Source organism: Mytilus edulis, chromosome 11 (assembly GCF_963676685.1).
Source record: "Mytilus edulis chromosome 11, xbMytEdul2.2, whole genome shotgun sequence".
Taxonomy (NCBI): Eukaryota; Metazoa; Mollusca; class Bivalvia; order Mytilida; family Mytilidae; genus Mytilus; species Mytilus edulis.
Window position 1 is genome coordinate 540921 of NC_092354.1, and position 15137 is coordinate 556057.

Sequence of the window (15137 nt, forward strand, 5' to 3'; positions counted from 1 at the left end):
AAATGTCTCGCCTTCTATACTAATCATTGATATTATGTTGATAGTCCTAAGTATAAAGCTAAGCTTTATTACAACTGTCACATAAACATTAACCAAGATAACTAAACAAAGACCAATGAACCTTGAAAAAGAGGTCCAGGTCAGATGAACCATGCCAGGCAGACAGGTACAGCTAACAATGCTTCTATACAACATATATAGTTGACACATTACTTATAGTTTAAAAAAAATAGACCAAAACACAAAAACTTAACACTGTGCAATGAACCGTGAAAATGAGGTCACGGTTAAATAAAACCTGCTCGACTGACATTAAAGATCATAAAATATTTCCATACACCAAATATAGTTGACCTATGGCATATAGCATTAGATAAAAAGACCAAAACTCAAAAACTTATCTTTGACCACTGAACCATGAAAATGAGGTCAAGGTCACATGACATCTGCCTGCTAGACATGTACACTTAACAATCATTCCATACAACAAATATAGTAGACCTATTGCATATGGTATGAGAAAAACAGACCAAAACACAAAAATTTAACTATAACCACTGAACCATGAAAATGAGGTCAAGGTCAGATGACACCTGCCAGTTGGACATGTACACCTTACAGTCCTTCCATACACCGGATATACTAGCCCTATTGCTTATAGTATCTGAGATATGGACTTGACCACCAAAACTTAACCTTGTTCACTGATCCATGAAATGAGGTCGAGGTCAAGTGAAAACTGTCTGACAGACACGAGGACCTTGCAAGGTACGCACATATCAAATATAGTTATCCTATTACTTATAATAAGAGAGAATTCAACATTACAAAAAATTTGGAACTTTTTTTTCAAGTGGTCACTGAACCATGAAAATTAGGTCAAGGACATTGGACATGTGACTGACGGAAACTTCGTAACATGAAGCATCTATATACAAAGTATGAAGCATCCAGGTCTTCCACCTTCTAAAATATAAAGCTTTTAAGAAGTGAGCTAACGCCGCCGGATCACTATCCCTAATCCCTTTGTCGATCTTTCTGCAACAAAAGTTGCAGGCTCCACAACAATTCCAAAAGAGAAAACCAAATCCTTATTTATGTAAAAAACAACAACAAAAAAGTCAGACAGTAACCAATGAAGACCACAGGCTTAAAATAATTAAAATAAGATCTCTGCAGTCTGCACCCGTCCTCATTTTAGTTCAGTTGTTAATATGTGTGGTACCATGTGTGACAAAAGTGTTATAAATGCAAATATATAATGCAACTGGGATTACAACAAAAACTTGTACAGGGCTTTTCCTGGAATCACAATAATAAATCTGACATCTATGTCCATTCTTCAACAATCACAGTTATGAATGCTGTGATTTCTGAGGATCTAATAAACTGATGAAATATTGAAAACAGCATTTAAACCAAAGATCATAGACATGTACAGGTCAGTCCCGTAATAGTATAATATGATAACCAACGAAATCATGAAGACTTAACATTGACCAATGAACAATGATTATCAGGCGAGTTTTATGAAAACTGCCAAACAGATATGTACACCATTTATTCAATAATTATGCCTAATATAATTTACCTGATGATCCCTATAATACCTGAGATAATATAATTTACCTGATGATTATATCCCTATAATACCTGAGAAAAGGACCAAACCAAAAAACCAATCAACCTTGAAAATGACATCAAGGTCAGATCAATCCTGACAGTTGGATATGTACATCTAACAATCATTTAATATTCCATATCTAGTTGACCTATTGCTTCAATTATTCGAGATCTAGACTTCACCATATAAACTACCTAATTCACTAATCCATGAAATGAGGTTGGGGTCAAGTTAACCCTGTACAACACATGAATACCTTGCATAGAACCAATATATTAGTCAGCAGGTCATAAAACCATGAAAATTGGGTCAAGGACAATGAACATGTGACAGATGGAAACATCAGGGTCTTTGTCCATATGAAATTTAAAGCTTATACAAATAGTTTATGCTGTTGCCAGATTGTACTTCCTGTTTCCCTTACATGCGACTTTCATTATTGACTTGTCATAACCATATATTAGAAGACACCACTGAAGTCTCAGTACAATTGGGTAAGTGTTGAAAAACAAGTATGTCTACTTGAGCATGACAGAGTAATCAGTATAAGACACAGATTGATAACAGTCTCTGAAGTTGGCTATTTTCTCCAATTTTTAGTTTCAAAGACTAATTAAAGAAATGCAAAACACTACATTTATACATCATAACACAAATATATCTGACTTTTTATGGTTGGTTTCATAGATGAGGCTCAATAAAATCGGTATCTTCCTCCAGTAGTATAGATACTCGACCCCACATCCAACATACTCAATTTTCCAGTGGTAGTCCAAACATCATTGTTTTGTAGTCTGAAGAAAAATGTGCCAGAAATTGCATTCATGGCCTTCGTCAAAGAAGGCTCTCCGATGGAGAGTTAATTCATTGGACATCCTACCATATAGATATAGAAAGATGTGGTATGAGTACAAATGAGACAACTCTCCATCCAAGTTACAATTCTATATAATATGTATTGAACAGAATATGAGGCTCCCGCAGGGTCAAAAACGACCTGCGACCTCTGGGCTTTATAGAGGCGACTTCCGACCCGAGGGCCTTCTATAAACGACCTGCGACCTGTAAAATTTGGAAAAAAACGACCTTTACATTTCCCTTAAAAATTACCTCTCGACGATTTTAAAAGCGACCTTGCTCCCTGTGGGAGCCTCAGAATATGAGCTATGAAACTGAAAATATTTCTACCTACAGTACCGGTATACTCAAATGACACTGGATACCCCAATTTTAAAATCCTAGTAATTTCATAGAAAACTGCAACCAATCTATCATAGCAAGTACAGAAACTTCTGAGTGATTAATTATAGCATAACTTATCACCATATTTAAATATAAAAAATAAGACAAGGCGTGACCGAACGACGCATGGATTAATCCATAGCGGCGTTCGGTCACAAGTTTTATTTTTGATATTCAAATACAGCGATTAGTTATTCTTTTTATTACATTGGCAAATGCCTTTTTTTTTATGAAATTAATGTAGAAAATGTAAGGAACTATATCTTTTTCCTACGCATTGACAATTTGTTTTGATCCGACGTTATCAACGTCTTGACAACACCTATTGTTGTATGACGTCAGAGAGTGAAATAACCATGTTTATTTCACATGTGAAATTATCTGTTTTTATTTAACTGGGAAATCAATGTAATTCATTGCAACCAATGTAATAATTAAAGATCTTTGGAGAGAAATCATACATAAATTTAAGTTCTTTCTAATTTAAGGGACAAGAAAGTGACCTCATCTTTCCTTATAATTTATCTATATGTGACAAGAAAGTTCACATTACCCAGATAAACGCAACAGATTTCAATTATTCAATCCAAATTTACGCTAAACGGCTGACAAAGTATGGCAAATATAAACTATTAGATAAATGTTAACATTTTTATTCTATCAGTTTTGTTTATAAAATGTACCCTCCTCAACTCTCACATACACTCGTACAGACATACGATAAACAAGCATTTGTGATGAAAAAATAAACATATATTTACATAATAATCACAGTAAGATCAGGCCAAACACAAAATTTTATTTGTTTGATGTTGCCTGAAAGGCAGCCTACCCAAAGAATCATATCAGATTTAAAAAAATATTTGTTCCTGCTTTTACTTTGTCTATTAATTTATGTCTTTTCACCAATTTCTTTTAAATCCCTACTTAATAATAGGCAACATCAAACAAAATATTTTTTTAAGAGTGGCCTCAAAGTTGTTTCCACAGCTCTTACAGTCCTGGCATTATACGACCAGAAACGACTGTTTACTATAATTCATTATATCGTCTTTTATTTCTCTGACATTTTTTATATTTTGTCTTGAAATCTTTCCAACATAATAAATTTATCCATGTATCATGACATTGACGGCTGATTAGGAAAATACCTATGTATCGAACATGTGTCCTTTCCCACTGGACCATGGGCACATCAGCTGAAATGTCAGAGGAGGATTTAGGGGGGGGGCAGGGGGCCCTGGCCCCCCCTTTTTAGGAAAAAATTTGGTTGCTTATATAGGGAATCACTGAAGCGTGACTGGTCAGTCAGTGGGCCCCCACTTATGAAAATTTCTGGATTCGCCACTGAATGTGTAATCAAAGCCCACTAGAAATTTGATTGTACATGTATAGGAATATAGATTTTTCAAAGAAATAATTTATTATAATCTCATACAAGATTTTACATCAAATATTAACAAATATACAGTCATAATATTGAGTTAATAAAGCAGTAACAAAAATATACCAACATGCTAGCAATAAGGTACATTTTATAATGTTAGGGTAGAAATTAAGGGTGCAGCCACTTATTCAAAACATGTAATCATTGGATTAAGTTACTGTATTTTAGTGTTTTTTTCCCTTTTGTTGCTCAATTTGATAATGGCAGTCTTCTTTAGCAATAATTTAGCATTTTACCTGGTCAAAAGTCATCACAGCCACATTATTAATGCCAACATACACTTAAAACAAAATTGATTTTTCCCTGATTCATGATTGATATTTTAAAACAATTTTCTTGCTATATATTCATACAAGTTGCTTTAGCTTTAAATTTTGTTGTACAGATCTTTCATGACTTCACAAAGATTGTTTAGTAAATACAGAATTCAAGAACACAGGGCAATATGGGGTAAATTCTGCTTATAATAATGTTTTATTATAATACACATGCGTGAATCTTTTTCTTAAAAAAAGAAATAGACATTTTATAATAACAATGTACCCCATTGAAACATTTTTTCAACAGTTAACCAGAATTTATAACTAGGAAATCTTTGAATAAAAATCATGTGTTATGCATTTCATGTGTAATGAAAGCTGTATTAGACATCAAATGGTATACTGACATCCCTTCCTTAATGAAACTTATTCAAACTTAAGAAAATATCAATCTGATATACACAAATGCATTCATTACTTGTACTTTTTTATGTACAGACTTTACCTCAAACAAATGGAAATTTGAGAAACAACATCAACAAAAAGCCAGACTATTATAAGTACAAGTCTCACTGTATAATAATTACACAATCACACCCACACATTCGTACTCTGACATCATTTAAATAAAATACACTCACACAAATTGTACAGATTTGTTTAAAAATATGTGATATAGCTTTAATAGATAAACAGATTCTACATATGACTTCATTCTACATTATATAACCATACCAGTCAGTCACAATCAAATAAATAAGGCCTGTTCTGGAACAATACTACATGTACATAAATTATACCCAGGACTGATTACAGACTTACATCATATTCATGTTGTTCAAACTAATTAAAAACAGTTGCAGCTAATTTCCTTAAGCATGTAGAGCAAAACTTTGGTAAGCTTACTTGCTTTGTTTGTATATTGTAGAATAATATTAGTATAACAACCAATTAAATTCAAATATAATATATACAGGTTAAACTGTGCCTATATATATTATTTAAAGATGTCAATCTATTTACAAAGCTTGTAAAAACAATCATACAAATAAAGCAAGCAAGCCAACCAAAGTTTTACTTTGCAAGCATTAGAATATCAGCTGTAATCAATCTTCAGCACAACATGGTCTACATTTTACAGTATCAATTCATTTTTCCGATATGAGTCATAGCTATAACTAAAGGTTAATTCTTCAATATATTCAAGGTTTTAAAATGCACTTTCTATCCGACACACAGTAGCAAAAATATAAAAACCACCACCCTTATTCTGAATTTAAAAATAAGATATATTCTTTATCATGTTTATCAGTCTGCACCAAGATGTTTTCCTACTACTTGTTGGAACACCAATATTCTAACATTTTCTTTGGTGTCTAAACAAAGTTTTTCAAAATCTCACGGGTGGTTTACAGTGCAGACTGTGTTTAAACCATAAACATAAACATTTTACTGGCAGTCCTTTATTGTAAAACAAGCTTAAATTACAACAATACAATCCAGCTGTATCAATCAAACATTTCCAAAGGAACAAAACATGGGAATTCAAGTTTACATTCAAAACCATTAGCGGAATGTCATATGTGATATTTGAGCCGATGATTCTTTCAAATACAATGAAATCTATGATCTTCTAGTGAATAAAGAATCATGCAAATTTATGGAGATGTGAAATTGAAAGGAGATAATTTGAGGGTAAATGGAAAAATAAGTTTGTTATATAAGAACAACAGTTACTATGGATCTCCAGTATTGTTATATATCACAGTATGTAATGAATACAACTAGCAAATCAAAAATTAAGCTTAACTACAATGTATAAAAAACAAACTTCAATCATTCATGTAGTCTCACACATTCTAGTGAAAGAAAGATTAATGGACTCAACATTTTATTTCTTTGATAATGTATTCATGAATAAAAACAAAAGGACTTAAATAAGAAATTGTGAAAGAATGTCTTAAAAAAATTAAAAGTTTTGAGTCAAATTATATTTTTGTTTTTTTTCGAAAATTAAGAGTATAAACCATCATGAATGATAAAATTAAAATATTTTAAACATTTTTAACACAATGTAACAATCGCACCATATGACCATTAACATTTAAACACAAATGTTGATATTACAGGTTATTACAGAAACAAGCCCCTTTTACAATAATGCAGAATGTCGTCAAATGAGAAACTGTGGAGTTCTTCCCCTTTCTTTAGTAACCGTTCAATATGATGTCATATAGACATATCATTGGTCTTATTAATTGTTCTTTCTAACCACGCGACTCTCATACATTACAGCATGACTTAGACTTTGGCGTGGAGCTATCTGTAGGGCCGACTATGATATTTTGTACATTGTTGCTAGGTGTGTTGTCGTCGTCAGGGCTGTCCCGGATTTGTTTCTGTGATACTATTTTATAAATTTCTGAAAAAAGAAAATTAATTTGAAGGATTTGTATTTACATTTAAATAATAAATAGTATAATCCCAACTAGAGGCTCTAAAGAGCCTGTGTCACTCACCTTGGTCTATGTGAATATTAAACAAAGGACACAGATGGATTCAAGACAAAATTGTGGTTCGGTGATGGTGATGTGTTTGTAGATCTTACTTTACTAAACATTCTTGCTGCTTACAATTATCTCTATCTATAATGAACTTGGCCCCTTAGTTACAGTGGAAAATGTTAGTAAAATTTAAAAAATTTGTGAAAATTGTTAAAAAATGACTATATAAATGGCAATAACTCCTTAGGGGTCAATTGACCATTTTGGTCATGTTGACTTCTTTTTAGGTCTTACTTTGCTGTCATTTCTAGTGACATTTTTTAAACTAGATACCCCAAAGATGATTGTGGCCAAGTTTGGATTAATTTGGCCCATTAGTTTCAGAGAAGAAGATTTTTGTGTTGACTTATTAGTAAATCTTACTTTGCTGAACATTATTGCTGTTTACAGTTTATCTCTAACTATAATAATGTTCAAGATAATAACCAAAAACAGCAAAACTTCCTTAAAATTACCAATTCAGGGGCAGCAACCCAACAACAGGTTGTCTGATTTCAGGGTAGATAGAAATTGACCTGATAGACAATTTCCCCTCTGTCAGATTTGCTCTAAATGCTTTGGTTTTTGAGTTATAAGCCAAAAACTGCATTTTACACCTATGTTCTATTTTTAGACGTGGCGGCCATCTTGGTTAGTTGGCCGGGTCACCGGACACGTTTTTTAAACTAGAAACCCCAATGATGATTGTGGCCAAGTTTGGTTTAATTTGGCCCAGTAGTTTCAGAGGAGAAGATTTTTGTAAAAGTTAACGAAGCAGGACGACGACGGACGCAAAGTGATGGGAAAAGCTCACTTGGCCCTATGGGCCAGGTGAGCTAACAAAGCAGTTCCATAATCCTATGTAACTTCAAGCAGCACAAGTTTCTGAGTACTTTTGTCAATATTATAAAACATGGGTTACCTAATATTTCTTTTAAATTGGATGGATTTGTTTAAAGCCATATAAATGAAGACACAGTAAATTTACTAGCATATGTGTGCGTGCGTGCATCATTATTTTTCTAGTGACAATGCCAGTCTCTCTATATAGATTAGCCTGCAACTGTCTGGGTAAATTGATTTTTTTTGCTTCAAAATAGCTATGTCCTCTATCAAATACTATTTCCATCAGTATCACCAGTTATGGATTAAGTTTCTGTTATTTTATTAGTTCCTGGGTATCAAGTTATTTGTTGATAATCCTGCACTTTTTCTGAGGTTTAGAGTTTAGATTTGATTTTTGATTTTTGGTATATTAACGCCACTTTTAAGCACCCACTAAGCTATTACGTGGCGGCCAGTTTTTATTGGTGGAGGAAGCCACAATGCCGGAAGATAACCACCGACTTTTGATAGGAAAACTGACATTCCTAGTCAATAAAGATTGAAATTGAGTGCATGCACAAGAGGGGGGGGGTTCAAATTTTCAACCTCAGTGTTGACTGGCAAGTGATTACAGAAGTAACTACTTAGATCACTTGGCCACTGAGGCCACTTTTAGAGTTTTGAAGGAAAATGATTAAACACTACAACCAACCTGTTAATATATTTTGAAATGCTGATTCCACATTAGTTGAGTCCAATGCTGAAGTTTCAATGAAAGACAGGGAGTTCTTTTCTGAAATAGAAAATCAAATATGAAATAAATACTTTTAAGTCACAAGTTTTAAGTAACAAAATACAAGTATAGAGCAAAAGTTTTCCTCAAAAATTTGACTGAAATGGGAGCATGCACGATTCCTATGGCAATTTATAGCAGTCTGCACGGTTAGCCACTAGTCCGATGCCCCAGACTAGTAAAATTTCATTCGGACTAATAAGTTTTTGCAAAAATTTGTTTGGACCAATAAGAGAAATGTCAGGATATTGGTCTTTAGACTAGTAGTTGAAAAAGTTTTTGATGCAGACTGTTATAGTTGCTTACATCTTTATCATTTGGTTTTTGTTGGATAATTGTTTCATTAGCGAATTAATCAACTCCAATCTATTGTCATGATCGTAAACTGACTTTAAAATTCTCATTTAGCTATTACAACAGTTTAAATAGCAATATAGAATTGTAATTTTCCTAGCACAGTTGTTTTGCAAATAACCAATACAGCTGTAGCTAGTCATTTCTGTGTCATTATGAGAGTTTCCTCATTGGCAATCATACCACATCTTCTTTATATTAATTATTAAATCTTTTGTTTCACCTCTTCAGTTAATGATATATCAGGTATTGTTATTGTTGTAGTGTAGAAAGTTTTATTACTATGTCAATGTAATTACATCTCTCCCACTTTTATTTTCAATTAACAAGTCAGTTGTAATGATTCATCAGCAACACAACGGAGCACATGAGATCCTCCCCAGTTTTTGGTGGGGTACGTTTTGCTTAGTATTTTATTTTCTATGTTGTGTTTTGTGTTTTATTGCTTGTCTTTTTCTTCTTAAGCGTTATCATTTTATTTTAGATTTATGAGATTGTTTCAAACTTTTCTACCCTAAAATAATCTCTTTTTTAATAATCATATGACAACCTTGAAGAATTGTAAATAATTTTTACCTGCAAAGGCCCTTGCTTCGTCTGTAGGGACAGCTCGTAAATGCCGTAAATCACTTTTATTTCCTACTAACATAATAACGATGTTACTGTCCGCGTGGTCCCGTAGTTCCTTCAGCCATCTTTCTACATTTTCATATGTCAAATGTTTAGCTATATCATATACTAATAATGCACCAACAGCACCTCTATAATATCTGTAATAACACACAAAATCATTTCAATAAACATGATCAAATATCTTTAGAAGTATGACAACGCATAAATTGAAATGCAAATTAACTAGAAATTATCATTTTTTATTTATTCAAATATCTTTTTTTTTTATATACTAGAATTTGTATTCATTCAGGCCTAAATTAAAATATTGTTTGTTTGCCCTTTTCCGACCCTATGTTTTGAAACAGGGTAGGTAGGTAGGTAAAATATTTTATTTTTCTTTCCTAAAAAATAACTTAGCTCGGTACATTTTTTGTCATGGGTAGGCAGGTAGGTATAATATTTTATTTTATAGATACAAAATCTGCATGATGTCATTTTTGTCTGTATTGCTTTTGTTTAAGTATGCTTTTGCTAATAAGTTTCTAGGACTATTAGTATAATAGTCCAAGTTTTGAAAAAAAAATATCATGTAGAATGTGAAGTTAATTCATTTGCACTACAATTTTTTTCAAATTTCAAAATATAGGGCTGTGCGGCATATTTTAAACGTTTACATACCTGGAATTTTTAAGAATTTTAACTTGCACTAATAGTACTATGATATGTACCTTGAACGCTTACTTCAAGGTTCAAACCTAAAGTTTTTCTGTAAGCAGGTAAGAGATAATTTTGTTCTGGTAAAATATGTCCGGGCAGAAATACATTGTACATTACTAGTAGAAAAAGTCCCTAGAGTGTTTAAATTTTTGTGTGTGCCTGTGTTTCCAATAAAAATGCTACAAGACTTGAAACTCAATTGTCACGTATTTTACACCGCATTTATAAATGATCTGTATGGAAAAACTTGGCGATTTTACTGCCAAATATTCTCCCCTTTACAGACCTTTGGTTCATGTCACATATAAATCAGAATATATCAATGCTGGTCGAAGGCATCATTAACATAATCATTCTAATCTACAGACCACCAAAGGCCATCCCTACATAGGATACAAAGTCTGTTTACAAAATATTTTGTACACACGTTGATAATTTAGTATTGGACGAACTTTTTTTGAATGAACCCTGCTCTTCATGTATAAAGACACAGAGTTAAGTTCGTTAAATCATGATTTCAAAGCTTTCAACATTGATTTCAAACAAATGCTTTGAAACTCCAAATGCAAGTGTTCATTCATGTCAAACGCTCATGTGATACCAAACAGACTAGACCTTATACAGGAAAGATAAAACCTGAGAATTCCGGTAAAAAAGTTTTGAGCGGGAAATACAAATATAAGATTTTTGGTAGGAACAAAAAATAAAATAAAATAAAATCTTGCTGGTAAACATAAATAAAAGATTTTCAGGCGGAACGAATTTATAGGGTCGGTCGGTAAAGGGCAAACAAACAATATTTTAATTTAAGCCTCATCATTGATTTCAAATAGAATTTTTTTTCAATGTTTGAGGAACAAAAACAGTTTAACAGAATGATCAGAAGTTACAAAAAAAGTTTTAATTTTGTTCTCCGGGAAGACTTTCAAAGAGTCAAATTAAAACTAATCATATAAGGGGAGGGTTGAGATTTCACAAAACATATGTCCCATTTGTTCTCCTGCAAGATGTCAAGAACCTACTGCCTTTAGTCTTGTATGTTTTTTAAATTTTGTTTCAGAATTTCGTGTCCCATCCATTTTCACTGAACATTTTATTAAGGATCCAGCTTAAGTTACCACCACCCTAACATTCTCAATTTTAAATTGTATTCACTTAAGTACAAACCTGATCTTGAATCTTAACACTACACAATTCTAACAATTAAATGTACTTACGCACTAGTTATAGCCCTGTATCGTTCTTGACCAGCTGTGTCCCAGATCTGGGCCTTTATCACTTTACCTTCAACCTGTATGCTCCTAAATAATTATAAGTAATATCGTTAACATCCCGTTTATTGTTATTCAATGTCATTGCTAATACATTTATAATTCATTTGAAAAATATTTGTTACAGTTTTGAAGTATATGATTAACTGTAGTCTTAACTTCTTAAAAGACATATGTACGTCTCTGATCAGATGGATACATTTGTAGTTGTCTCATTTTCGATCATACCAAATCTCCATATGTTCTGACAATAACAGTGCACATGATTTTCATTGCTTTCCCTTTACATGACCTAAATGGGAACTTTATACATTGTCTTTGGCTCAACTTTAGGCCTCATATTTTGACTTACATCTAGAAATTGACAATGAGGGTCGGTTGATAACAAAACTTTACGACAAAAGAGATGATTTCAGCTTTCAAATTGTGAACTTTCCTTTTCTAAGTAGCAACATTCCAGCAGCACCTGCATACTGGGTATATATCTCCCAATTGATACGATATTCCTGTGCTTGCATTTCCTATCATGATTTTCTTGATAGAGGGTTGCTGCTCCAAATGGTGAAGTTGAAATCATCCCTTCGTAAATTTTATGGACGCCATCACAAGTTGGCTGACCGTTATAGAATAAATTTTTCACAAATGATATCGGATATGTTCCTTATGTCATAACTACAATCCCTTTCCCTTTCATGTATGTAACCTACCGAATTCAGACTATTTACCGGATTTGTTATCACATAAGCAACACGAAGGGTGCTACATGTGGAGCAGGATTTGCTTACCCTTCAGGTGCACCTGAGATCACCCCTAGTTTTTGGTGGGGTTCATATTGTTTATTCTGAAGTTTTCTATGTTGTGTCATGTGTTCTATTGTTTCTCTGTTTGTCTTTTTCATTTTTAGCCATAGCTATGTCAGTTTATTTTAGATTTATGAGTTTGACTGTTTGGTATCACCCGTTCTTCTTTCACATGGTTTTGTAATAGTTTTGTCAATATCCTTCTTTTCAATTCTGTAATTTGTTATTTGGTAAGAAAAACATGAAAGTCAGATTTCAGAGGTTGGCACATTCCCCCATTCCCTTTTTTTGGGGGATAAAACTGAATTACTGATGTACTAAAATTGTTTCCCCCTTTTTTTTTTTTTATATAAATCAAGCTTGGTATTACCTTGTTGCAAATTCCACACCAATAGTACTTTTACTTTCCAAGTTAAATTCATTTCTTGTGAATCTTGACAACAGATTACTCTTTCCTACACCAGAATCACCAATCAACACAACTGCAATACAAAAATATACATTAATATAAAATTAGAATTTAGGAAACTCTCTTAATTATTCACACAGCAGACATAGTGTTGCAAATTTGTTTTTCGTTTATTGTTTTGCACTTAAATAAGCCATTAGTTTTCTTGTTTGAATTGTTTTATATTGTCATTTCAGGGTCTTTAATAGATGAGTATGCGGTTTGGGCTTTTTCTAAAAGTTAGCCTAACACACGCTACATGTATGTAATTTATTAAATTTTTTTGTATGTTAAAAAAAGGTTTAATGTAACAACAGGACTTGTTTGAAGTCAATGAACTGTACTACATGTATATACAATGTATGTATAGTTCTTAATCCTAATATCCTGAAAACAGACAATCTTCTTACTTGTCTATATATTAAGTAATACAAATAGAGATTAAGTAAAACATTTAAAAAGGAATCTATTGTTCAACAATATTTATGTTTCTTTTAATTTTGTTTAATATGCATATCAATCTCCCTCCTACTAAAAAGTCATATACATGTATATATTTGTTCATTTTCCATCAAATTAGACTCAAATTATCAGACCGGGCTATTATAATTCAGAATTGTGAAAATATTTTTTTTATTTTTGACAAGGTTCTTATAATACATTTATGTCATTCATGTAGTGACTATATACATGATATATATTTTTAAGTAATTAAAGTAGTTTATTTTTTAAATTACATTTTACCTCTTGGAAGGTTCTATGATGTAAAGCTGACCATACCAAATTTAAAAATCTCTAAATGTTCCCGTCTTTTCCCCAAATTTTTGAGGTAGCTATAGGTGAACCCAGTATTAAATTTTGAACCTTGGTAATATATAAGAACTTCTTTAAAGAGCCTGGTCTTGTATTTTTGTCATTGAAATAATTAGCTTACCTTTTGTTATATAATCAAATTCATCATCCAGATAATAAGTATAAGCATTGCTTTTTATTTTACTCTGACAGTAACGACATTCTGTTTTCTTATCCTTTTCTCTTTTGTGCAAAGCCATTTTGTCAAAAATTGAATTTTAGTGAGCAAGAATTTGTAAAGCTGACAAGACCACACTAACTCAATAAGTTAAATATTTTATACTGTTAAATTTGTTTAAATCAATATATATATATAGCCATTTATGATTCATTTTTTATATTTAATTTTATTTTTAGACCTGATCGTTGGCCATGTCACTTTGTTTACAAAACACAAAATGACTCATCTGGTACAGGAAGTAAGTTAGTCAAAAGTTCAGTTTACCATTTACTAACCACATGTAGACAATGAAGATTGGTGCCAATACACTTTTTAGCTTTGTCTACCATAAACCTGTCAATGCCGTCATGATCATAGGTATTACTTTACAGTTGCAAGAGAAATCATTGAACTGACCCGGCCACATCACTTTTCCATTGTGGCAACAGATATTTTGTTTGATGACGACAAAATTTAACCAGAACCTGTGACACCAAGTTATGGCATACAAATAGCGATAAGGTGTATAGTTTGAACTCTTGCGTCAAAGTGTTGACAATAATGCGACTTCATTTTTTTTAATCTTTAATGGGTGTACCGTCTATGTGAAGCATATACATTACAAATGTAAAATCAATGGACAAACGTGGGAACTCTCTGAAGTAAAAGAGCGGATAAACATCTACAGAGAAAATGTTTAAGCTGTCAAAAATAGTTTTTGACATTTCATTTCCTGTACTAATGACAACAAAACAAAACATCACATCGGGTCGGAACAAAGCTTCAAGTCATTCATGGTGATGTAAACTGTAAATATGAGAATTAATATAAGACTTTATCACACAAATAGAAGGGCTGTACCTTTAAATAAGTAATCGTACTCGTCATCTTTACTACCCATTTCTTTCCGGAAGTTGGCGGAAGCAGGAATTCAGATGAAGATTCTTCTGACCCCTTCCTCAAATTAAGACAATTAAGTCGATTTTCAAAGTCTTGAACCAGTTGACTTTGTGACCTGTTGATAACTAAATACTTTCAACTTCTGATGCTTGTGATTCCAACAGATTTGTCAGGTGACCCTATTTCTGTCAACAACTGTAGCAGCCAATATGGCGATTTTGACGCCCCTTGTTCTGCGCAACCAAATGACGTCACCCGCGCAAGAGGAAATGCAAAAAACAGCCGG

The 15137-nt window shown here is 32.6% G+C and overlaps 1 protein-coding gene across 1 annotated transcript; it reads right to left on the bottom strand.

The window, feature by feature from the left end:
- Window positions 1-4270: 4270 nt before the first annotated feature.
- Window positions 4271-15124, bottom strand: LOC139495028 (ras-related protein Rab-11A). Its single transcript, XM_071283179.1, has 6 exons — window positions 14813-15124; window positions 12862-12973; window positions 11638-11721; window positions 9665-9858; window positions 8654-8734; window positions 4271-6995 (listed from the first exon to the last, which is right to left on the bottom strand). The coding sequence occupies exons 1-6, from the start codon at window positions 14850-14852 to the stop codon at window positions 6856-6858; spliced, it is 651 nt and encodes a 216-aa protein (XP_071139280.1). The 5' UTR covers window positions 14853-15124; the 3' UTR covers window positions 4271-6855.
- Between the last annotated feature and the right edge of the window lie 13 nt (window positions 15125-15137).